We start from the raw sequence: 26,835 nt of genomic DNA on the forward strand, positions 1-26,835 counted from the left end.
CTCCGATAAAGACGCTTTGATATGAAAAGGAGAACCCAAAAATAGACTCTCCTCTGATATGACACATAAAGGCCGTCTTCTTCTTCTTCTTCTTCTTCTTCACATATTTGACATTTTTCCAGCAATCGTTTCTTTCCCAAGTCAAAAGATCGCACGGCGCCCGAGCCGCGGACTTCGCTTTTTATTTTATTTTTTATTCCCTACATTTTTAACCCTTCTATCCACAGCCGTTTTTTTGCGTTTTGTTGCAAACATGTTTATAAAAAAAAAAAAAAATCATTTTAGGCTTGAAGATTGGTTGAAAACCCCTAAACATGCATTTTCTGAAAAAGCAGAAGCCCTGGAGAATAAAATAGTTGTCGCAATTTTTTTTCTATATCACATGATGTTTATGGAATGATTTTTTTTTTTTTTTTCAAACGCAAGTTTTCAGCAAAAGATTAACCAAAGCGCGCTAAGCTGAAGCTAAAAACTCGGATATTTCCGAAACGAATTTGGAACAAAACAAATTGCACATGTCTAATTGGTGTCAGTGGGAGGAATAGTGCCCCATCATTGGTATCAGAGGGAGGAATAGTGCCCCATCGTTGGTGTCAGTGGGAGGAATAGTGCCCCATCATGGGTGTCAGTGGGGGGAATTGTGCCCCATCATTGGTGTCAGTGGGAGGAATTGTGCCCCATCATTGGTGTCAGTGGGAGGAATAGTGCCCCATCATTGGTATCAGTGGGAGGAATTGTGCCCCATCATTGGTGTCATTGGGAGGAATTGTGCCCCATCATTGGTGTCAGTGGGATGAATAGTGCCCCATCATTGGTGTCATTGGGAGGAATAGTGCCCCATCATTGGTATCAGTGGGAGGAATAGTGCCCCATCATTGGTGTCAGTGGGAGGAATAGTGCCCCATCATTGGTATCAGAGGAAGGAATAGTGTCCCATCATTGGTGTCAGTGGGAGGAATAGTGCCCCATCATGGGTGTCAGTGGGGGGAATAGTGTCCCATCATTGGTGTCAGTGGGAGGAATTGTGCCCCATCATTGGTGTCAGTGGGAGGAATAGTGCCCCATCATTGGTATCAGTGGGAGGAATTGTGCCCCATCATTGGTGTCATTGGGAGGAATTGTGCCCCATCATTGGTGTCAGTGGGATGAATAGTGCCCCATCATTGGTGTCATTGGGAGGAATAGTGCCCCATCATTGGTATCAGTGGGAGGAATAGTGCCCCATCATTGCTGTCTGTGGGAGGAATTATGCCCCATCATTGGTGTCAGTGGGAGGAATAGTGCCCCATCATTGGTAACAGTGGGAGGAATAGTGTCCCATTATTGGTGTCAATGGGAGGAATAGTGCCCCATCATGGGTGTCAGTGGGAGGAATAGTGCCCCATCATTGGTAACAGTGGTAGGAATAGTGTCCCATCATTGGTGTCAGTGGGAGGAATTGTGCCCCATCATTGGTGTCAGTGGGAGGAATTGTGCCCCATCATTGCTGTCAGTGGGAGGAATAGTGTCCCATCATTGGTGTCAGTGGGAGGAATTGTGCCCCATCATTGGTGTCAGTGGGAGGAATAGTGCCCCATCATTGGTATCAGTGGAAGGAATAGTGCCCCATCATTGGTATCAGTGGGAGGAATTGTGCCCCATCATTGGTGTCAGTGGGAGGAATAGTGCCCCATCATTGGTATCAGTGGGAGGAATTGTGCCCCATCATTGGTGTCAGTGGGAGGAATTATGTCTCGTTGCTTGAGTCAGTGAATGGAATAGTGTCAAAGGGCCAGATAAAAGCAAGCAAAGGGCAGCTTAGTTTGGAGATCATTGATCTATTAGATTAGATACAATAACTGCCCTCCACTAAAGCTAATGGGGAGCAGATCGTGCTTCATTAGCTTCTTTCACAGCCACAGAGGTCAGGAAAGTGACAGCAGAACCTGGAAGTGATGTAACGCATTTCACTTCCGGGCTCTCACCAGGTAGTGGAGATCAGCAAACAGACGTTCGCTGGTCTCTCTTCCCTCTAGCTGGCCGTTTGCCATGCCAGTCCCAGGTCCCCTGGTGGGGAATGTGGAGCCCTGTAGCATGGAAGTGGCAGTTTGCAAGGTGAGCGGGGCAGAGATGGGGTGCAGATGTTCCCGGGGTGCGTAGAAGTGACCCAGCAGCTGTGCAGATACTTCAGTTATTCCGACACCTCGATGAGTATAAGAAAAGTGACCTGAGCAGGACTGCAAGTAAAGCCGGTGACTTACCGAGTCCTTCAGACTCAAACAAGCAGGTCTCCCCGACACCTATACTTCTACACCAGGACAGGAAGTTGGCCGTGTTGTCTCTTGCGAAGAAGGATCCAGATGGGGCGTTGGCTCGGCATGGAATCCTCTTGGATGGAAGACTCTGTAGAAACAAATGAAGCTCGTTAGAGCCGTGAAGGTCCATCTGTACTACAGGAACCCTTATTTTATCGGTCAAACACATCAGAAATGTGTTCTCAAAAGACTCCTTTCCCGGCACAGCCAATGAGCAACCACTCTGAAGGGTTATGGATAAAATAAAATAGAAGACAAAAATGACCATCTTCCCACCGCAGTCCTACTGCAATTATTAATATTCAGCAGGACGCGGTTGGATTGTACCAAAAACTCTTACGGCACGAACAATTTTAGCACATGAATTTATGGCATGAAGACAACGTTTACAGGTGAAGTTTCCGCACCGTATTTATTTGGCATTGATATTTAGGTGTCCCAACAAAGTATCAGCAATGTTCCAAAATACCCCTTGTCAAATGAACCCCTCGCTGTTACCCCCAACGTCATTATCAACCTAAAACTTTACCCTTATCCTGAACCTAACCTTAAACTCAACCTAACCCCCAATCCTTAGCCTCCATCTTGCCCCTTACACTTAACCTAACCCCAGCCTCAATCCTTGACCTAACGCCCAACGCTTTACCTCAAATTTACCCCTTAAACGTAACCTAACCTCCTACCTTAAACTTCAACCTAACCTAAACCTAAAACTTTACCTAGCCCCAGCCTCAATCCTCAACCTAACCCACAACCCTTAGCCTCAGCCTTACCCCTTACACTTAACCCAACCCCAGCCTCAATCCACAACCTAATCCCAAAACCTTGATCTCAACTTTACTGTTTACTCTTAACCTGACTCCAGCCTCAATCCTCAACCTAACCCACAACCCTTAGCCTCAGCCTTACCCCTTAAACTTTACCTAGCCCCAGCCTCAATCCTCAACCTAACCCACAACCCTTATCCTCAGCCTTACCCCTTACACTTAACCTAACCCCAGCCTCATGTTTCAACCTAACCCCCAACCCTTTACCTCAACTTTACCCCTTAAACTTTACCTAGCCCCAGCCTCAATCCTCAACCTAACCCACAACCCTTAGCCTCAGCCTTACCCCTTACACTTAACCTAACCCCAGCCTCACTCCTCAACCTAATCCCAAAACCTTGATCTCAACTTTACTGTTTACTCTTAACCTAACTCCAGCCTCAACCTAACCCACAACCCTTATCCTCAGCCTTACCCCTTACACTTAACCTAACCCCAGCCTCAATCCTCAACCTAATCCCAAAACCTTTATCTCAACTTTACTGTTTACTCATAACCTAACTCCAGCCTCAATCCTCAACCTAACCCACAACCCTTATCCTCAGCCTTACCCCTTACACTTAACCTAACTCCAGCCTCAATCCTTAACCTAACCCACAACCCTTAGCCTCAGCCTTACCTCTTACACTCAACCTAACTCCAACCCTTTACCTTCATTTTAATCTCAACCAAACTCTTCGCTGTTACAATCTAACCCATTGACTTTACCCTCAACCTAAACCTTTACCCTTACCCTAAACCTAGCCCTAATCTCAGCCTAACTCTCAACCCTTAGCCTCTACTTCAACCTTTACACTTAGCCTAACCTCATCCTCAATCCTTAACCCAATCCTCAAATCCTTTTACTTCAACTGTTATGCTGCGTACACACATTCGGATTTTCTGATGGGAAATGTTGGATGTGAACTTGTTGTTGGGAAGTCCAACCGTGTGTACGCTCCGTCGAACATTTGCTGGTTCTCAAATTTTCCCGCCAACAAAACTTTGTTGTCGGAAAGTCCGATTGTGTGTACACAAGTCCATCGCACAAAAGTTCACGCATGCTCGGAATCAAGCAGAAGGAGCTGCACTGGCTATTGAACTTCCTTTTCCTTGGTTCGTTGTACGTCTTGTATGTCACCGCCTTCCCACGATCGGAATTGTTGGCCAACATTTGTGTGACCGCGTGTGTATGCAAGACAAATTGGAGCCAACAACCTTCAAACAAAAATCCACAGTTTTGTTGGCGGAAAGTCCGATCGTGTGGACGGGGCATAACCCTTTCACTTAATATAACCCAAACTTATGCTTCAACCTAACCCCCAACACTTATTCTCAACTTTTCCCTTTACACGTCACCTAACCCCAGCCTTTGTCTTGAACCTGACCCCCAACACTTATCCTCCACCTTTTCCATTACACGTCACCTAACCCCAGCCTCTGTCTTGGACCTAACCCCCAACCTTTAGCCTCAACTTTACCTCTTACACTTAACCCAACCCCAATCCCAATTCTCAAACTAACTCCAAGCCTTAACCTCAGCCTTACCTTTTAACCTTACCCTAAACCTAACCCTAATCTCAATTTAACCCTCCACCCTTAGCCTCATATTTACCACTTACACTCAATCTAACCCCAACTTCAACTTTTAATCTAACCCCCAACCCTTAACATCAACTTTACCCCTTACACCTATCCTAACCAGGTCTCTATCCTGAACCTTATACCTTTAGCCCCAAATTTAGAGTTTAAACTTAATCTAACCCAAATCTCAATCTTTAACCCAATTTCCAACCATTAGCCTCATCTTTAACCCTTATGCCGCGTACACATGACCGGTTTTTCCATCAGAATAGACTCTGACGGTCTTTCTGATGGAGTTCCGACTGAGTTCCGCTGAAACGGACTTGCCTACACACAATCACACCAAAGTCCGATCGTTTAGAACGTGGTGACGTACGACGGGACTAGAAAAAGGAAGTTCAATAGCCAGTAGCCAATAGCTGCCCTTGCGTCGTTTTTTTGGTCCGTCGGAATAGCATACAGACGAACGGTTTTCCCCATAGGAATTGATTCCGTCGGAAAGATTTAAAACATGTTCTATTGCTAGGTCCGTCAGAATTTTTGAAAGAAAATGTCAGATGAAGCCCCACACACGATCGGAAAATATCCGATGGAATGATTCCGTCGGATCTTTTCTGCCAGAAAGTCCGACATTAGACTTAACCTAAACACAACACCGATCCCCAACCTAACACCAGCCCTTATCCCCAGTTTAATTGCCCTTACATTAACCCTCAGCCCAAACTCCTCCTCTATCCTCAATCTCCACCTTAACCCACAACCTTTACGCTCTCTCTAACTCTACACCCTAAAGGCCCGTACACACGACTCGAAAATCGGACGAAAAATACAATTTTCGATGCGATTTGACGATAATCGGATCGGTAGGACGGAGCTTTTCGAGAGCCGGTCACGACAATTGATCTGATATTATTCGATCGGACAAGCATGAACATTTTTTCCTCATAAGATACCATATGAATGTAGCTTAGTCAATACAGTTGTCATCCGAAAATACAATACAAATACATTACAACGCATGACGGCACTTCCGTTTTTTTCTTCTTCTTTCGTATGAGAATTTTCACGACTTTAGTAACCTATTCAAATTCAAATTGCGACTATTAAGTGACGGATCGTGTGTATGGGCCATTTCCCTGAAATTCAACCCCCCACCCCAATTCTGAACTGAAACTACAACCACAGTAACCCCTAACATTCTAAAACCAACCACAATTCTCCACCTAACCCCAAACCAACGCTCTCAGCCTAATCCCTAAATTAAATCCTCCAACATACCCATTACCTTAAACCTAACCTCTAACCCTCAGCCTTAAGTTAATTCTCAATGCAACCATCAACCTATTCTATATCACTCACCCGAATACCAAAATTCAACCTAATCCCCAATCCTCAACCTAACACCTAAACCTCATTCTGATCCCCAATCTCAACCTCAGTCCTTACCTTAACCAAATGTTAAGCTTTCCCAAACCTCAATACTCACCTCCTTCTCTCTAAAGCCCCCATACACACTATCAGATAATCTGCTGAGTTTTTCCTTCAGATTTACCAAAACCATATAATATGAGGACAAACCTTAGGAGTTTCAATGCGTATGCAATCAGGCAGGCCCTTCTACTACATGGTTTTGGTAAATCTGAAGGAAAAACTCAGCAGATAATCTGATAGTGTGTACGGGGCTTTACCCTCGGGCCAGCCCTAAAGAAATTTCCATTAACCTAGCCCTTTAAACAGAACTCCCGCCAAAAAAAAAAAAAACAAGATAAAAATAAATAGACCATTCAAAGATGCAAAAAAAAAAAGTTTGTTACAATTAAGGATGAGTGAACTGAACAAATGTTAGATCCCAGGAGGTTCCGTAAATCCAGAAAATCTGCTACCTCTAAACATTCAGCTCCCAAAATCTATGGGAGCCGAATCTTGTTATTTATTTTTTCTTGTTTTTTGCTTTTTTTTGCTTTTTTTCAAGGAGAACTTGTAAACTTTTTTTTTTAAATTAAGGCTCCATGCACATTGAAGTTCATAAATAGCCGTTTTTGGGAGTTTATGGATGAACAGGTGAGGGGGGGGTTTGACTGACGGACCAACCTACAGAGGAGAGGCGGTTGGCGGGTGGTTTGTTTGCTGCCACCCCCCAAAAAATGGAGTACTAGCCGCCACTGTTCAGGAGCAATATTGGGATTGGTCATTTGGGAAAGGAGTCAACATCATTGGGTGTGGTGTATCCTAAACCGCTCCTGCCCATTGAAATCAGCGCTTTGCGGGTGGTTTTAACCCTTTCTCGGCCCCTAGCTGAGCAGAGCGGGCTCCGTACACGGGCACATCTGTGTGAAGGAGCCCTAAAAAGAAAAAACATAACCAAAACAAAAAAGTTCAGTAACCCGGAACGGATAGTCAGCCAAGCCAGAAGTCAGGGATCAATGTAGTGGAACAGCAAGCAGGATCTGGAGCCAGAAGGGATGTTAGCAAAGCAAGTCTTCAACCACTTGCCGTCCGCGCTATAGCCGAATGACGGCCACAGCGCGGACCTGAATTTCCGAGAGAGAGTCATATGACGTCCTCCCCTTTGCGCTTGCGGAGCGCACTGTGATCACCGAGACTCGGGTTATCACCAATCCAAGTAAGGGGCCGGTCCCTTACCATGTGATCAGCTGTCAGCCAATGACAGCTGTTCACATGATGTAAACAAAAGCTTGGTAGTTGTTTTTTCTTTCTCCTCACTCAGACAGACTGTGGAGAAAAAAAAAAGCCGATCACCGGCTCATCTGCAAAGGACATCGGTCCCGAAGAGGAAGAGGCAATTATGCCTCATCTGTGCCACCGATACCCCCTTCCAGTGCCACCTGCCACTGCCACCTGCCAGAGCCCCCCAGTGCCACCTATCAATGCCCACAAGTGCCACCTATCAATGCCCACCAGTGGTGCCAATCAGTGACTCATCAGTGCCAACTAGCAGTGCTGCCTATCAGTGTAACAGATCAATGCCCATTATTTCCACCCATCATTGCCCATCAATGCCACCTATCAGTGCCCATCTGTGCCGCCTCATCAGCGTACATCAATGAAGGTGAAAAATGACCTGGTTAAAAATTTTATAACAAGATATTTAAAAAAACTTTTTAAAAAAAAAAAATTCGGTCTTTTTACATTTTTTTTAACAAAAAATAAAAACCGCAGAGGTGATCAAATACCACCAAAAGAAAGTTCTATTAGTGCTAAAAAATTGATAAAAATGTAATTTGGGTACAGTGTTGTATGGCCGCGCAATTGTCATTCAAACTGCGTCAGCGCTGAAAGCTGAAAATTGGTCTGGGCAGGAGGGGGGTTTAAGTGCCCAGTAAGCAAGCGGTTAAACAGGAATGCAGGAGAAAGTCTCTGTGATGTTGACCAAGGTGAAGGCAAAGATCCTCTGGGCTGGAAGGCTTAAGTAGGCAGGACTGACGAGCAGGATATCATCAACAGCTGAGTCACTGTGGAGAGAGATGGGAGCTGGCAATTAGCCGACAGCTTAGCGGCCAGCTCAGAGAAGGAAGGGCTGAGCCCAGACCTGACACCCAGGCCCAGTCATTGTTGTGGAGCCCTAAGGCAGCTTCCCCTTGAGCCCCACACTGCCTGAAAATAGTTGATAAGTGGATTAGGAAGGGGCCAAGAAATGCCCAGGTTCCAATCAATATTAAAGACGGCCCTGCATGCAATGTGTGTTGCTGTGCATTGCAGTAAAGCCAGCATAACACACACATTAGCGCAATGCCATAGTGTGAATGGGCCCTAACTTAGACCCCCGGATCATGCAAAAGTCGTACCCCAATTATCATTACTGGACATGTTCACTGCTGAAAAATGTGTTAATTTTTGTTTTCGTTTCATTTGTTTTTTTTTGTTTTGTTTTGTAAATTCAAAAATTTGTAAATTCAAAAATTAAAAAAATTCTGAAATTCGGAATTCTTAAATGAAAAAATTCTGAAATTTGAAAATCCGAAAATAAGAAAGGAAAATCCAAAAATTCTAAATAATAACTAACTAACAATTAGCTAGTAAATTATAGGTATTGGAATTTCCTTTTTTCCTTCCCAAATTTGTCTGTTAGTGAATGTAACGAATGCGAATTTATCCAAAGTTACAAATTATCTGTAAAGTTACAAATTATCCGCAATAACGAATGCCATATCTAAACAAATGGAATGGAACAAAATAATAATAAATAATAATAATACGTTTTTATTACTATTATTATTATTAATTTGTTACGCTCCATTTGTTTAGATGCGACATTCGTTATTACGGATAATTTGTAACTTAAATTTGTATTTGTTACATCCAGTAACAGCCAAATTTGAAAGGAAATTCCAATACCTATGAGAAGGTGAAAGTGAGTGTGAGTTCCTTTAATTCCATTACCTATAATGTAATAGTTAGTTATTATTTCAGATTTTTAAATTTTCGGGTTTTTGAATTTTTGGATCCTCGTTCTTATTTTCGGATTTTCATCCTTTAGAATCTTCGGATTTTCATTCTTTTTTTTGGATATCCAAATTTCCAAAATTTTGTGATTTTTGCATTTTTGAATTTACGAAATTTACAAAATTTTGAATTGCAGAATTTTCCGAATTCAGAAATTCAAAAATTTGGAAATTTGGATATTTCCGAATGAACAAATTTGTCAAAATTTGTTAAAAAAAAACTTATTTGGAACTAAACAAATTGCACATGTCTATATAATATGACTTATACTCTAACTGTATGTCAGGGACAAAAGTGCCGGTGCCTAAACACAAAAAAAGTGCCGGTGCCTAATTTGTTACATTCTATTAATTTAGATATGGCATTCCTTGATACGGTATTCGTTATTATGGATCATTTGTAACTTCGGATAAATTTGCATTCGTTACGTTCACTAACAGCCAAATTGGAAAGGAAATTCCAATACCTATGAGAAGGTGAAGGTGAGTGTGAGCTCCTTTAATTCCAATACCTATAATTAAATAGTTAGTAATAGTTAGTTATCATTTCAGATTTTCTAATTTTCGGATTTTTGAATTTTCGGATCCTCGTTCTTATTTTCAGATTTTCATCCTTTAGAATCTTTGGATTTTCATTGTTATTTTTGGATATCCAAATTTCCAAAATTTTAGCATTTTTGAATTTCGAATTTACGAAATTTACGAAATTTCAAATTTCAGAATATTCCGAATTCAGAAATTCAAAAATTCGGAAATTCAGATATTTCCGAATGAACAAATTTGTTAAAAAAAATTGTTAAATTTGTTAAAAAAAACGTATTCGGAACTAAACAAATTGCACATGTCTAAATAATATGATTTATACTCCAACTGTATGTCAGGGACAAAAGTGCCGGTGCCTAATTCATTACGTTACATTCATTTAGATACGGCATTCATTGATACGGCATTCGTTATTACGTATCATTTGTAACTTTAGATAAATTTGTATTCGTTACGTTCACTAACAGCCAAATTTGAAGGGAAATTCCAATACCTGGGATTTAATAGTTAGTATTAGTTAAAGTTATTATTAGTTAGTTATTATTTCAAATTTCCGAATTATCGGGTTCTGGAATTTTCGGATCTTCATTCTTATTTTCAGGTTTTCTTATTTTAGAATTTTCTTGTTATTATTGGGCGGCACTGTGTTGTAGTGGGCGGCACAGTGGTGTAGTGGGTAGCACAGTGGTGTAGAAGGCGGCACAGTGGTGTAGTGGGCGGCACAGTGGTGTAGAGGGCGACACAGTGGTGTAGAGGGCGACACAGTGGTAATCTTCGGATTTTCATTCTTATTTTTGGATATCCAAATCTCCAAACTTTTGGGATTTTCTTATTTTTGAATTTTCGGATTTTCTTATTTTTGAATTTTCGGATCTTCGTTCTTATTTTCTGAATTTTCGTTCTTTTGAATTTTTTTCCGATTTTCTTATTTTTGGCTTTCCGAATTGTTGGATTCCTCGCATTTTTGAATCTCGAACTTCCGAAATGTCCGAAAATTTCGAATTTTTGAATATTCTGAAGAATTCAGAAATTCTGATATTTACGAAATTAACGACTTTGTCAAAATTTGTTAAAAAAAATAAAACGAATTCGGAAACTAAGCAAATTGCTCACGTCTAAATATTGTGACTTATACGCCAACTGTATGTCAGGGACAAAAGTGGCGGTGCCTGAACACGCCAAGCCATATGTGCCAGCTGTTCTTCACCAAATATGACTGACCCGTGTATGGCCGCCCCCCTTGGACCCCAATTGGGATCTCTGAATAAAGCAAACACCAGACTCAATTTTTTTTTTTTTTCAATGAAATAGCCCAATTTCTTCTCTTCTCTCTCTCTCTCTCTCTCTCTCTGGCGAGTTTCGATCGGCAGATTCCAGAGGAATAATTAGCTTTCCAGGTGGTGAGAATGAATCTGGTCGACACCGTCTAATATTTCCAGCTCGGCCATTCATCAGAGATGCCCGCGGCCCCCCGTCTCAAGTATCAGTCTGATGGGTCCCCAGCTGCCCCGGGGCTGCCCCATCTCGCTGGTGGCGGGGCATGTGGTTTAAGGCAGGATGTGAGAAGCCATGATGTCATCCCCCAACCATTCCAGGGAGTTGAGTTCTTGGTAGGCTCCTGGGGTCCCGCGCTGCACCGGTGTTGTGAAATCCGAGAGCCCCGCACTTTTATAGCTCGCCTTTTTTTCCAAATGAATTGGCTGGAGGGGATTAAGTGGAATTTTAACGCTTTGCTCGCTGCGCAGAACAGAGTCATTCGGGGGCGCTTTTTTTTTAGCTTCTATTGTAAGAATGAATACAGAGGTATGTGGCGCTAAGTAAGAATCATAAGTGAAAAAAATAAAAATAAACGATTGAAACACTGATTGCCGATCACTTCCAAGGCCGCGCTGAAGCTAGTGACCGATCTCCAATATAATAAAAGGTCACAAACATGCATAATAATCATAAAGTGCAAACACAATGCTCAAGTGCAAATATACTTCAAAAGTGCGATCGAGTAAAGTCCAATATTCTCATAAAGCGCATACAGAGAAATAAAGCGCAAAATCCAGAAGTGATGAAAGCGCAATCAGAATCCAATAAGGAGGAGACAAATCTCCATATGGCACTTCATAGGAAAAGGAGGAAAAAAAAAAAAAAGTGCATGTGCAATATGATCGATCGATATCCACTTCGTCCGATTACTATCACCATCCGTGGTGCGCCACTCATTCCCCCCTCCCCCAGCCTCTCACCTCAAATGGAGACCCCCTACGGGTCAAATCAAGCCTTAGTATGAGTAAAAAGCAGGATCCCAGCAATCGATCGACTTCCAGTGACATCCATGACAGTATCGATATTGAAGTGGGCTTCAGGCTCATCCTGTTCTCTAGTCCTCCTTCTCTGAGGAGGGCGGCGGGAAAAAACGGCGCCAAGCTCCCGCAATCTACTTCCGGTCGGGGGAGTGGTTGGTTGGCAAGTTGATCGATTGCTGGGATGAATCGGGCGAAGTGGATATCGATCGATCATATTGCACGGGCGCTTTTTTTTTTTTTTTTTTTTTGTTTATCGGTGTGGGAACACTTATATATGTTGGCAGCTTCTCACATCCTTATTTTATTCATTTGAGTGAGTTTGCTTTTGTGCAATAGTTCCCTTCTTCTGTTATATTGGAACAATGTCCCGTTCATTTGGATACTTTTTTTATTTACATTTTTATTTTCCCACTGCAACCCTTAGGCTCGGTTCACACAGGGAGGCGACACGAGGCGACACGACTTGCCTCGCCGCGACCTGCCGCGACCTCAGCGGCGACTTGCAAATGACTTCTGTATAGAAGTCAATGCAAGTCGCCCCGAGGTCGCCCAAAAGTAGTACAGGAACCTTTTTTCTGAGTCGGAGCGACTCGAGTCGCTCCTCTTAGAACGGTTCCGTAGTACAGAACGGGGGCGACTTGTCAGGTCGCGGCACGGCAAGTCGTGTCGCCTCGTGTCGCCCCCTGTGTGAACCGGACCTAAAATGCCAAAAAAAAAAGGAAAAGAAAAGCGGCTGACCCTTTTTTTGTAACACAAGTCACTGCAATAGTTACGTTACAATGCGGGCGCCATTTTAAATACCATACAGAAATTGAAATGGGCGGAGTCTTCAACACGCATCACCACAACCTGTATTACTGCGATAGACATGGGCGCCGTCCAAAAAAATGTGTTTAGTTCCGTTCCATTTCGTTCCGAACGAAAAAAAAAAATCGTAATTCATGTACGAAATTCAATTCGGATTCATACGAAATACGAATTTTCGTTAAATTCGTAATTTTTTGATTAAAATAACGTAAGTTCGTTATGATGAATTTATCATTATGAGGGGTTCCCACCATCCCTGTGCTGTGCTGACTTCCTCTGATTGGTGAACAAAACGCCAGTCATGTTTCTGTTCATTTGGATCCGAAATTCTGAAATTCGTTAATGAAATTTCGTATTTTGTATGAAATTCTTAAGCATGGAAATTCCCATAGGGTTCTGTCTCATCAGTGCTCATCAGTGCAGCTTATTAGTGCCCATCAATCCAGCCTCATCAGTGCCCATCAGTGCAGCCTCATCAACGCACATCAGTGCAGCCTAGCCTCATAATTGTCCATCAGTGCAGCCTCATTAGTGCACATCAGTGCCCATCAATCCAGCCTCATCGGTGCCCATCAGTGAAGCCTCATCAGTGACCATCAGTGCAGCTTATTAGTGCCCATCAGTGCAGCCTCACCAGTGCACATCAGTGCAGCCTCATCAGTGCCCATCAGTGCAGCCTCATCAGTGCAGTCTCATTAGTGCACATCAGTGCCCATCAATCCAGCCTCATTGGTGCCCATCAATCCAGCCTCATCAGTGCCCATCAGTGCAGCCTCATCAACGTACATCAGTGCAGCCTAGCCTCATAATTGTCCATCAGTGCAGCCTCATTAGTGCACATCAGTGCCCATCAATCCAGCCTCATCGGTGCCCATCAGTGAAGCCTCATCAGTGACCATCAGTGCAGCTTATTAGTGCCCATCAGTGCAGCCTCACCAGTGCACATCAGTGCAGCCTCATCAGTGCCCATCAGTGCAGCCTCATCAGTGCAGTCTCATTAGTGCACATCAGTGCCCATCAATCCAGCCTCATTGGTGCCCATCAATCCAGCCTCATCGGTGCCCATCAGGGCAGCCTCATCAGTGACCATCAGTGCAGCTTATTAGTGCCCATCAGTGTAGCCTCTTCAGTGCAGCCTCACCAGTGCACATCAGTGCAGCCTCATCAGTGCCCATCAGTTCAGCCTCATCAGTGCAGTCTCATTAGTGCACATCAGTGCCCATCAATCCAGCCTCATTGGTGCCCATCAATCCAGCCTCATCAGTGCCCATCAGTGCAGCCTCATCACTGACCATCGGTGCAGCTTATTAGTGCTCATCAATGCAGCCTCATCATTGCCCATCAGTGCAGCCTCATCAGTGCAGTCTCATTAGTGCACATCAGTGCCGATCAATCCAGCCTCATCGGTGCCCATCAGTGCAGCCTCATCAGTGACCATCAGTGCAGCTTATTAGTGCCCATCAGTGCAGCCTCATCAGTGCTCATCAGTGCAGCCTCACCAGCGCACATCAGTGCAGCCTCATCAGTGTCCATCAGTGCAGCCTCATCAGTGCAGTCTCATTAGTGCACATCAGTGCCCATCAATCCAGCCTCATTGGTGCCCATCAATCCAGCCTCATTGGTGCCCATCAGTGCAGCCTCATCAGTGCTCATCAGTGCAGCCTCACCAGTGCCCATCAGTGCAGCCTCATCAGTGCCCATCAGTGCAGCCTCATCAGTGACCATCAGTGCAACTTATTAGTGCCCATCAGTACCACCTCACCAGCGCACATCAGTGAAGAAGAAAAATTACTTATTTGCAAAATTTTATAACAGAAATTACGATAAATGTTTTTTTTTTTTTTAGATTAAATACCACCAAACGAAAGATCGATTTGTGTGCCAAAAATTACAAAAACGTCATATGGGTACAGTGTTGCATGACCGCGCAATTGTCATTCAAAGTGTGAAAGCGCTAAAAGCTAAAAAAAATTAGCCTTGGCAGGAAAAGGGTGAAAGTGGGTAATGAACCCCAGTGAACCAGACTGAAAATACAATGGTCTTGTCTCCGCCCCTTCTGTAGTTCTCTACAGTGGGTGGAGCCTGCCAGGCTCCTCCCACAGCTCTGCTCTCTCTCCTTGTGCAGGATGACTGGTCTTGTCTCCGCCCCCTCCTGTGGTTTTCTGTAGTGGGTGGAGCCTGCTAGGGCACCTCCCACAGCTCTGCTCTCTCTCCTTGTGCAGGGTGACTGGTCTTGTCTCCGCCCCCTCCTGTGGTTTTCTGTAGTGGGTGGAGCCTGCTAGGGCACCTCCCACAGCTCTGCTCTCTCTCCTTGTGCAGGGTGACTGGTCTTGTCTCCGCCCCCTCCTGTGGTTTTCTGTAGTGGGTGGAGCCTGCTAGGGCACCTCCCACAGCTCTGCTCTCTCTCCTTGTGCAGGGTGACTGGTCTTGTCTCCGCCCCCTCCTGTGGTTTTCTGTAGTGGGTGGAGCCTGCTAGGGCACCTCCCACAGCTCTGCTCTCTCTCCTTGTGCAGGGTGACTGGTCTTGTCTCCACCCCCTCCTGTAGTTTTTTGTAGTGGGTGGAGCCTTCCGGGCTCCTCCCACGGGCTCTGCTCTCTGCACAGGCTATGCACAGCACCGTGATGATGTCACTGCTACTTTTTGAAGGTAATATCTGGGTTTGCAAAGGCATTTGGTGCTCACAAAGGGAATTTATATCCTCTGTGGCTATTAATGAATATTCTTCTATCAAAGTTCTTGTGTCTGGAGTTCAGCTCTGAGTTGCTGCAAGGTGGTCACATGGCGGCCTTTATTAGTATCTGGTGACAATGGTGACCATGGTGGATATCTCACAGGCTTCCATGAAGTGCCTGACTGGCAGGAGCCATGCTAGTTCCAGGGCAGGTCCCACTTATGAAGGTTCCTGAAAACGGTTGGCCAGCAGGATAGGTGCTTTGACCCGACAACATCTTCCCCTTTAATGTCTCCTGGTGTCGTAGTTGTGTCTTTGCCCCCATCTAGTATCTCGCTCATAGCTAGACTGCCTAGGCATTTATTGCACATTAGGAGGACCCATGGGTGGGGGTTGGGGTTGGGGGGCATTCATGACACCCCCCCCCCCTAGCACTGTAATGAGCACAGGACTTGGATGAAACTTGGAATTCTTGAGGTGGGATCTCACATCTACAGCATCTGAGAAGAGATATGAGGACAACTTGCAAAACTGAACGACCCAACTCATCTACAACGTCCCCGGGAGCGGAGGAAACCACGCTGAGGGGTCTGCAGATATCCGCACCTGCACCCCGATAATAACCCCCCCCCATAGGGGGTGCCCCGTGGAATGTGTCACTTGGGTGTTGAAGGACCTCTCCCTCCGGACACCGCCTGATGCCGTCCATGTTTGAAGGCATTGTTCCTCCATATAACAGATCAGCTGACCTGAATTCCCAGATCACCGCACTGAATTCCGGGCCCCCTTCACCGTGATCACATGACCCATCGCAGCCAATCACCGGCTCCGCCGCAAATCCTCTTTATTATCTCTACTTTCAATAACTGCACAAGTTTTCATAGATACTTTCCTGATATGTGACAATATACAGGAACGTCGTCATTGTTTGGAGAACCTTCCACCTTTATCACTAACCAGCCGGGGACCCCGAGAATTCCACACCACACAACCTCATTGAGATACACAGAGAATATGTAGTGCACCCCGTCCCTCTGCCCCCTGTGTACTGACTGCCCATTCCCAACTGTCAAAATGACAGCCGGAAGTTGCAGAGTTCCTGGAAAAATACAACAACATTGTACAGACAGGTAGGAGAAGGAGAGACACAAAGTAACATTGTTTATAAATATTGATCAGACAGGAGATAGAGAGACACAAAGTAACATTGTTTATAAACATTGATCAGACAGGAGATAGAGAGATACAATGTAACATTGTTTATAAACATTGACCAGATGGGAGATGGAGAGATACAATGTAACATTGTTTATAAACATTGACCAGATGGGAGATGGAGAGATACAAAGTAACATTGTTTATAAACATTGATCAGACAGGAGATAGAGATATACAAAGTATCATTGTTTATAAACATTGGCCAGATGGGAGATGGAGAGATATAAAGTTACCTTGTTTAGCCAGGAGAAAGATACAAAATAACATTGTTTATAAACATTGATCAGATGGGAGATGGAGAGATACAACGTAACATTGTTTATAAACATTCTTTAGCCAGGATAAAGATACAAAGTTACATTGTTTATACACATTGATCAGACAGGAGATGGAGAGATACAGAGCAACATTGTTACTTTTGTAAATACTCTGTTTAATTTGCCTGCAGATCGAGGGCGTGAGCTTCCATCTGCTTATGATGTCAGTTAAAGCAACCAGCCAAGTTCGAAAAAAAAAAAAAATACGTTTTTTGGTTTGTTCCTACTTTTTTTTTTTTTTTTTTTTTTTTTTTACTGATTAGCCTCCAGCGATGTAACTTTATAACAAGTCACAAGGTGGGAGGCTGCAGCAGGGGGCTGATCAGTGTCAGACATTTGTGGACACAACCAAGCACCGCACAGACACCAGGATTTAAATGATTGTGTCATCTCTGATTCGGCATCTAAGTGACCCTTGATGATGCCTAAAACAAATATGGCTCCGTATTTATGGAACAAATGGGGTGCACATTACTGAGCATGAAATATACAGTGCCTGGAAAAAGTATTCACACCCCTTGAAATGCTCCACATTTTGTCATGTTACAACCAAAATCGTAAATGTATTTTATTGGGATTTTATGTGATAGACCAACATAAAGTGTCACATAATTGTGAAGTGGAAGGAAAATGATAAATGATACAAATAAATATGTGAAAAATGTGTGTGTGTGTGGGGGGGGGGGGGGGGGGGCATTTGTATTCAGCCCTCTTTACTTTGATACCCCTAACTAAAATCTAGTGGAACCAATCGCCTTCAGAAGTCACCTAATTAGTAAATTCAGTCCACCTGTGTGTAATTTAATCTCAGTATAAATACAGCTGTTCTGTGAAGCCCTCAGAGGTTTGTTAGAGAACCTTAGTGAACAAACATCATCATGAAGGCCAAGGAACACACCAGACAGGTCAGGGATGAAGTTGTGGAGAAGTATAAAGCAGGGTTGGGTTATAAAGGAATCTCCCAAGCTTTGATCATCTCACGGAGCTCTGTTCAATCCATCATCGGAAAATGGAAAGAGTATGGGCACAACTGCAAACCGACCAAGACATGGCTGTCCACCTAAACTGACCGGGCCGGGCAAGGAGAACATTCATCAGAGAAGAGCCAAGAGGTCCATGGTAACTCTGGAGGAGCTGCAGAGATCCACAGCTCAGGGGGGAGAATCTGTCCACAGGACAACTATTAGTCGTCTCTCCACAAATCTGCCCTTATGGAAGAGTGACAAGAAGAAAGACATTGGAGAAAGAAAGTCATAAGAAGTCCTGTTTGTAGTTTGGGAGAAGCCATGTGGGGGAGGGGGCAGCAAACATGTGGAAGAAGGTGATCTGGTCAGAGGAGACCAAAATGGAGCTTTTTGGCCAAAAAGCAAAACGCTATGTGTGGGGAAAACTAACACTGCCCATCCCCCGAACACACCATCCCCACCGTGAGACATGGTGGTGGCAGCATCATGTGGTGGGGATGGTTTTCTTCAGCAGGGACAGGGAAGCTGGTCAGAGGTGATGGGAAGATGGATGGAGCCAAATACAGGACAATCTTAGAAGAAAACCTACAAAAGACTTGAGACCGGGGCGGAGGTTCACCTTCCAGCAGGACAACGACCCGAAACATCCAGCCAGAGCTACAATGGAATGGTTTACATCAGTGATGGAGAACTTTGGCACCCCAGATATTTTGGAACTACCTATCCCATGATGTTCATGCACTCCACAGGGCAGTTGAGCATCATGGGAAATGTAGTTCCAAAACATCTGGGGTGCCGAGGTTCTCCATCACTGGTTTAGATCAAAGCATATTCATGTGTTAGAATGGCCCAGTCACAGTCCAGACCTAAATCCCATTGAGAATCTGTGGCAAGGCTTGAAAATTGCTGATCACAGACGCTCTCCATCCAATCTGACAGAGCTTGAGATATTTTACAAAGAAGAAGAATGGGCAGAAATGTCCTCTCTAGATGGGCAAAGCTTGTAGAGACACCCCCAAAAAGACTTGTAGAGAAAGGGGGTTCTACAAAGTATTGACTCCGGGGGGCGCCATACAAATGCCCCTCCCCCCCACACTTTTCACATATTTATTTGTATCATTTATCATTTTCCTTCCACTTCACAATTATGTGACACTTTGTGTTGGTCTATCACATAAAATCCCAATAAAATACATTTACGTTTTTGGGTGTAACATGACAACATGTGGGGGAATGTCAAGGGGTATGAATACTTTTTCCAGGCACTGTGTGTCTGATAAACGGTCCAATGGATATGAGTTAGTAGCGAGGAGCAGAGCTCCGCTCACCTTCTCCGACTTTCCCGCCTCCTTCAGCTTCTCCCTGAACTTGTCCTGTAGAGTTCCCGCCAGCTGACACAGGAGGGCCCCGTTATCCAGCTTCTCCATGAAGGTCTCCGCCGTCACCTCCTTCCCTGCTGAGCAGACAAGAGGATATCCGCATTACAAAATGACTTCATCGTCTTTTACCCGCCATCATGTGACGTTAAGCCTACGATTGTATGAACTGAGATACAATAAATGATCCAATAAATGAAAGGGGTGGGGCCAGGGACCGCCAGGCTCTGGATGAAAAGGGGCTAGATGATGCTGGATTTCCCTTTTTTTTCCTGGGGCAGACCAGCTGAGCTCTGAGGTGTGGGCATAAACAAAACCCAAATCTCTACACATGTTCCTAAATGTTAGAGGGCAAACAGAGGGATAGGAATCTCTGGGTCGATGACGTCATAAGGGGTGGGGTCACCTGGTTACGTCATCGGGTGGCCCCGCCCCTTAGTTATCTAAGAACTGTCCAGCATCGGGGACGAGCCTGTTTTTTTGGGAGTTTTCTCACCATTCATCATGATTGCCGATAGATTTACATGGGGGGGGGGGGGGCATTGTTTTTTGGGGTTTTTTTTAATAAAGAAATTGTCAAAAAATTGTGTATTTATTTGTAAAAAATTTTTTTGGGTGAATGAGTATGAGGTACAATGTACCCCATACTCATTCACATGGAGGGGCCAGGATCTGGGGCCCCCCTTGTTACCAGTTAAGGTTGTGGGGAAAAGGCCCTTGTCCCCATGGGGGGGGTGTGGCTTTGTATGGTTCATTCAGGGGGAGGGGGGGTCACTTGTCCACCCCCCCACCCCCTTTCCTGGCCTGCCAGACTGCATGCTCAGATAAGGGTCTGGTATGGATTTTTGGGGGGACCCCCATGCCATTTTTAAAAACATTTTGGCCTGGGGTTCCCCTTAAAATCCATACCGATTTGGGGGGGGTTTAATTATTTTTTTATTTTATCGTAGGGTTCCCCTCAAAATCCATACCAGATCTAAGGGTCTGGTATGGATTTGGAAGGGACCCCATGCGTTTTTTTTTTCTTTTTTTTAAACAATTTTGGTGTGGGGTTCCCCTCAAACTCCATACCAGACCTAAGGGGTCTGGTATAGATTGGGGGTTGGAAACGCTCAGATAAGGGTCTAGTATGGATTGTTGGGGGGACCCCCCACGCCATTTTTAAAAACACTTTGGCCTGGGGTTCCCCTTAAAATCCATACCGATTTGGGGGGGGGGTTAATTATTTTTTAATTTTATTGTAGGGTTCCCCTCAAAATCCATACCAGATCTAAGGTTCTGGTATGGATTTGGAAGGGACCCCATACATTTTTTTTTCTTTTTTTTTTTTAATTTTGGTGTGGGGGTCCCCTCAAAATCCATACCAGACCCAAGGGTCTGGTATAGATTGGGGGTTGGAAACGCTTTTTTGGGGGTTGTTTTGGTGTGGGGTTCCCCTCAAAATCCATACCAGATCTAATGGTCTGGTATGGATTTGGGGGGGACCCCACGTGTTTTTATTTAAATTTTGGCATGGGGTTCCCCTCAAAATCCATACCAAGGGAGATGCGTTTTTTAAATTCCTACATTTTGGCATGGTGTTGCCTTCCAAATCCATACAAGGTCTGGTATGGATTTGTGGGGAGGAGGTGAGTGGGTTTGTTTTTTTTTTTTGTTTTTTTGTTTTTTGGAATGGGGTTCCCCTCAAAATCCATACAAGATCTGGTATGGATTTGGGGGGACCCCACACTTTTTTTTATTTTTTTTGGTGTGGGTTTCCCCTCAAAATCCATACCAGACCTAAAGGGTCTGGCATAGATTGGGGGTTGGAAACACGTTTTTGGTTTTCTTTGGCATGGGGTTCCCCTCAAAATTCATACGGGGGGGGGGGGGAGACGCGTTTTTCAAATTCCTAAAGTTTGGCATGGGGTTCCCCTCAAAATCCATACAAAATTTGGTATGGATTTGGGGGGGACACCACACTTTTATTTTTAAAATTTTGGTGTGGGGTTCCTTTCAAAATCCATGCCAGGCCTAAGGGTGTGGTATAAATTGAGGGTTGGAAATGCGTTTTTTTGGGGGGTTTCTTTGGCATGGGAATCTAACGTTCTGGTATGGATTTGGGGGGGATCCCACGCATTTTTCTCTTAAATTGTGATGTGGGGTTCCCGTCAAATTCCATACCAGAGCTAAGGGTCTGGTATGGATTTGTGGGGGACGCGTTTTTCTTACTTCTAAATTTTGGCATGGGGTCTCCCTCAAAATCCATACCAGGGAGGAGACGTGTTTTTTAAATTCCTAGATTTTGACATGGGGTTCCCTTCATAATTCATACAAGGTCTGGTAGGAAGGGGGTGAGCGGGTTTTTTTGTTTTGTTTTGTTTTTTGGCATGGGGTTCCCTCAAACTCCAAAATCAAGAAAAGATCTGGTATGGATTTGGGGGGACCCCATGTGTTTATTTTTTACATTTTTGTGTGGGGTACCCCTCAAAATCCATACCAGACCTAAGGGGTCTGGTATAGATTGGGGATTGGAAATCGCGTTTTTTGGTTTTCTTTGGCATGGAGTTCACCACAAAATCCATACCAAATCTAACGTTCTGGTATGGATTTGGGGGGGGGGGGGTCCCATGCATTTTTTTTGTCATTTTGGTGTGGAGTTCCCCTCAATACCAAACCTAAGGGTCTGAGACATGTTTTTTGAAATTCCTAAATTTTGGCATGGGGTTTCCTTCAAAATCCATACAAGGTCTGGTATGGATTTGTGGGGAGGGGATGAATGGGTTTGTTTATTTTTTGGCATTGGGTTCCCCTCAAAATCCATACAAGATCTGGTATGGATTGGGGGGGAGGGGACCCCACACTTTTATTTTTTTAATTTTGGTGTGGGGTTTCCTTCAAAATCCATACCAGACCTGAGGGTCTGGTATAAATTGAGGGTTGGAAATGCATTTTTTGGGGTTTCTTTGGCATGGGGATCCCAACAAAATACATACCAGATCTAACGTTCTGGTATGGATTTTGGGGGGGATCCCACACATTTTTCTTTTAAATTTTGGTGTGGGGTTCCCTTCAAAATCCATACCAGACCTAAGGGGTCTGGTATAGATCGGGGGTTGGAAATCGCGTTTTTGGTTTTCTTTGGCATGGGGTTCCCCTCAAAACCCATACCAAATCTAACGTTCTGGTATGGATTTGGGGGGATCCCACACTTTTTTTTTTAATTTTGGTGTGGGGTTCCCCTCAAAATCCATACCAGACCTAAGGGTCTGGTATGGATTTGGGGGGGGGAGACGTGTTTTTTGAAATTCCAAAATTTTGGCATGGGGTTTCCTTCAAAATCCATACAAGGTCTGGTATGGATTTGTGGGGAGGGGTTAGGGGGTTTGTTTTTATTTTGTTTTTTTGGCATGGGGTTCCCCTCAAAATCCATACAAGATCTGGTATGGATTTGGGGGGGACCCCACGCGTTTATTTTTTTGCATTTTGGTGTGGGGTTCCCTTTAAAATCCATACCAGACCTACGCGTTTCCAGCCCCCAATCTATACCAGACCCTTAGGTCTGGTATGGATTTTGAGGGGAACCCCACACCAAAATTAAAAAAAAAGAAAAAACCCATGGGGTATAGATTGAGGGTTGGAAATGTGTTTTTTTTTTGGGGGGGGGGGGGTTTGGCATGGGGTTCCCCTCAAAATCTGGTATAGATTTGTGGGGGGGAGTGATTTTTTTGCCATTGGGTTCCCCTTAAAATCCATACCAGATCTAAGGGTCTACTATGGATTTTGGGGGGGCACCACGTGTTTTGTTTTTTTGATGTGGGGGTTCCCCTCAAAATCCATACCTAAAGTAAGTGGTCGTGTTCAAAACTGATGACATGTGCGATTCCGAAGCGTTCCCATAGGAGGCAATGAGCCTGGAATTTGCATCGGAGCCGCATTGCAGTGCTCAGAAAACGCACGGGACTCAAATTGGTAGTGAAATCGCACTGCCGCCGCCGCCGCCGCACCGCACATATGTGACCCGGCTCTATAGAAAGCCGGTCTGGTTCACATGTCATGCGGATCGGATGTGGCTCAAAACGCTTCCAATTCGGATGTATGTGAACGGAGCCTAGAGAAGGAGCTGTAACGCGGTGACAGTGGTGGTGTCGCGTGTCATGTGACCACTTCGGATTGGACCTTTCTTTTCCTCCAGGTTTTGGACGCTCCTCTCTCTGCGCGCCGCAGGACTCTTTTCAACATTTCTTTCTTTTTTCTTTCTTTTTTTTTAGTGCAGCTAAGCTCTGGCAGCACAATTACATTGGCCGGGAACATCTGTATCCAATGAAAAATATATTAGGTGTCAGCTTTCAATTTGCCGTGCTTTATACCGGCGAGAGGTTGTACTTCATTTCTGAAACACGGCCCCCCGACATATTTTACAGAGCGCCGTATTAACTGGAACCAGCGATCTGCGGGGGGGGGGGGGGGGGGGACCTTCTTTATTTCTATGGAAAATCCATTACAATCGTGAAATGGTTCTCACAGTACACTCAGCCGTGTACGAGGGCTGATAACTGATATACGAGGCCTGATAACTGATATGTGAGGGATGATAACTGATATACGAGGGATGATAACTGATATACGAGGGATGAGAACTGATATACGAGGGATGAGAACTGATATACGAGGGATGAGAACTGATATATGAGGACGCAATATACGAGGACTGATAACTGATATGTGAGGGCTGATAACTGATATGTGAGGGCTGATAACTGATATGTGAGGGATGATAACTGATATGTGAGGGCTGATAACTGATATATGAGGACACAATATACGAGGACTGATAACTGATATATGAAGGGCTGATAACTGATATACGAGGGATGATAACTGATATAAGGGGGGCTGATGACTGAAATATGAGGGCTGATAACTGATATATGAGGTCACAATATACAAGGGCTGATAACTGATATGTGAGGGATGATAACTAATATACGAGGGCTGATAATTGATATGTGAGGGCTGATAACTGATATATGAGGGCTGATAACTGATATGTGAGGGATGATAACTAATATACGAGGGCTGATAATTGATATGTGAGGGCTGATAACTGATATATGAGGGCTGATAACTGATATGTGAGGGATGATAACTAATATACGAGGGCTGATAACTGATATGTGAGGGATGATAACTAATATACGAGGGCTGATAATTGATATGTGAGGGCTGATAACTGATATATGAGGGCTGATAACTGATATCTGAGGGATGATAACTAATATACGAGGGCTGATAACTGATATGTGAGGGATGATAACTGATATACAAGGGCTGATAACTAATATATGAGGGAGCAATATACAAGGGCTGATAACTGATATATGAAGGGCTGATAACTGATATACGAGGGATGATAATTGATATATGGGGGGCTGATGACTGAAATATGAGGGCTGATAACTGATATATGAGGTCACAATATACGAGGGCTGATAACTGATATACGAGGGCTGATAGCTGATATACGAGGGATAATAACTGATATAAGGGGGGCTAATGACTGATATATGAGGGTGCAATATATGGGGGCTGATAACTGATATATGAGGGCTGATAACTGATATACGAGGGATGATAACTGATATACGAGGGATGATAACTGATATAAGGGGGCTAATGACTGATATATGAGGGCGCAATATATGGGGGCTGATAACTGATATACGAGGGCTGATAACTGATATACGAGGGCTGATAACTGATATACGAGGGATGATAACTGATATAAGGGGGGCTAATGACTGATATACGAGGGCTGATAACTGATATACAAGTGCTGATAGCCTGCACCAAGTTCCCGGGTCTGTACACCCGCTGTGCCCATTATGAGGGGTTCCCACCCTCTCTGCCGGATTAATGTAGAATGTGGAAGGAGAATCTGGAGCACATAGAGGTGTGTGGAGTTGCCCCAACTCTAGAGATGGGGGAGGGGGGGGGCAGAGCCAACATTCTCCAGCAGATATATAACGCCAGCCCAGCAGTCTCCATCTACAACTGAAATGTCACTTTTGGGCAGCGTAACCCTTGTGATGAATGTTCTTACCCAGCATGATGGTCAGCCATAGGGCCAGGTCCTCCTTCATGGGCAGCAGGTTGGCTTCATGCCGGATGGAAAGCCACTGACTGTATTGGTGCATGTCGGAGAGGCCCGGACTACGTCCTGCTGGACTTAACGTGGGGCACATCATGACCACAGAGGAGAGTCTGAGGGGAGAAGAAACACCGCAATGAGCCCCAAATCTCACATCACACGTTTTCATCACATTCTGATGATGATGTCATCAATGGATCTCCTTCTCTATGCAATGCAAGCAGATCATGGCTGGTGGGAGGAGCCGTCACAGTGCTGTACATACTATTAACATTCACAGAGCTGCACTTTTTCCACATTTTGTTATATTACAGCCTCATTCCAAAATGGATTAAATTCATTATTTTCCTCAAAATTCTACAAACAATCCCCCATAATGACAACGTGAAAGAAGTTTGTTTGAAATCTTTGCAAATGTATTAAAAATAAAAAGCGAAAAAATCCCATGTACATAAGTATCACAGACTCCTCCCATGTACATAAGTATCACAGGCTCCTCCCATGTACATAAGTATCACAGGCTCCTCCCATGTACATAAGTATCACAGGCTCCTCCCATCTACATAAGTATCACAGACTCCTCCCATGTACATAAGTATCACAGGCTCCTCCCATGTACATAAGTATCACAGGCTCCTCCCATGCACATAAGTATCACAGGCTCCTCCCATCTACATAAGTATCACAGGCTCCTCCCATGTACATAAGTATCACAGGCTCCTCCCATGTACATAAGTATCACAGGCTCCTCCCATGTACATAAGTATCACAGACTCCTCCCATGTACATAAGTATCACAGGCTCATCCCATGTACATAAGTATCACAGACCCCTCCCATGTACATAAGTATCACAGACTCCTCCCATGTACATAAGTATCACAGACCCCTCCCATGTACATAAGTATCACAGACTCCTCCCATGTACATAAGTATCACAGGCTCCTCCCATGTACATAATTATCACAGGCTCCTCCCATGTACATAATTATCACAGGCTCTCTCCCATGTACATAAGTATCACAGGCTCCTCCCATCTACATAAGTATCACAGACTCCTCCCATGTACATAAGTATCACAGGCCCCTCCCATCTACATAAGTATCACAGACTCCTCCCATGTACATAAGTATCACAGGCCCCTCCCATCTACATAAGTATCACAGGCCCCTCCCATCTACATAAGTATCACAGACTCCTCCCATGTACATAAGTATCACAGGCTCCTCCCATCTACATAATTATCACAGCCTTTGCCATGACACTCAGAATTGAGCTCAGGTGCCTCCTGTTTCCACTGATCCTCCTTTAGATGTTTCTACAACTTGATTGGAGGTCACCTGTGGTACATTCGGGTGATTGGA

At 44.4% G+C, this 26,835-nt stretch overlaps 1 protein-coding gene across 3 annotated transcripts in view; it reads right to left on the reverse strand.

Moving 5' to 3' along the window:
• Positions 1–2,151: 2,151 nt before the first annotated feature.
• Positions 2,152–26,835, reverse strand: part of LOC143955170 (growth arrest-specific protein 2-like) — a 37,993-nt gene continuing 13,309 nt past the window's right edge. For 2 of the 3 annotated variants that reach the window (XM_077465263.1, XM_077465262.1), the window contains exons 2-4: positions 25,425–25,585; positions 19,295–19,422; positions 2,152–2,382 (exon numbers count right to left, since the gene is read on the reverse strand). In XM_077465263.1, coding sequence (XP_077321389.1) covers positions 2,167–2,382; positions 19,295–19,422; positions 25,425–25,569 — 489 coding nt within the window. In that variant the 5' untranslated portion in view covers positions 25,570–25,585 and the 3' untranslated portion in view covers positions 2,152–2,166. The remainder of the gene's footprint in view (positions 2,383–19,294; positions 19,423–25,424; positions 25,586–26,835) is intronic. The other variant, XM_077465264.1, reaches the window with a different exon arrangement.

This window comes from Lithobates pipiens, unplaced genomic scaffold (assembly GCF_037356315.1).
Source record: "Lithobates pipiens isolate NorthernLeopardFrog02 unplaced genomic scaffold, aLitPip1_a1.2 Scaffold_346, whole genome shotgun sequence".
Classification (NCBI taxonomy): Eukaryota; Metazoa; Chordata; class Amphibia; order Anura; family Ranidae; genus Lithobates; species Lithobates pipiens.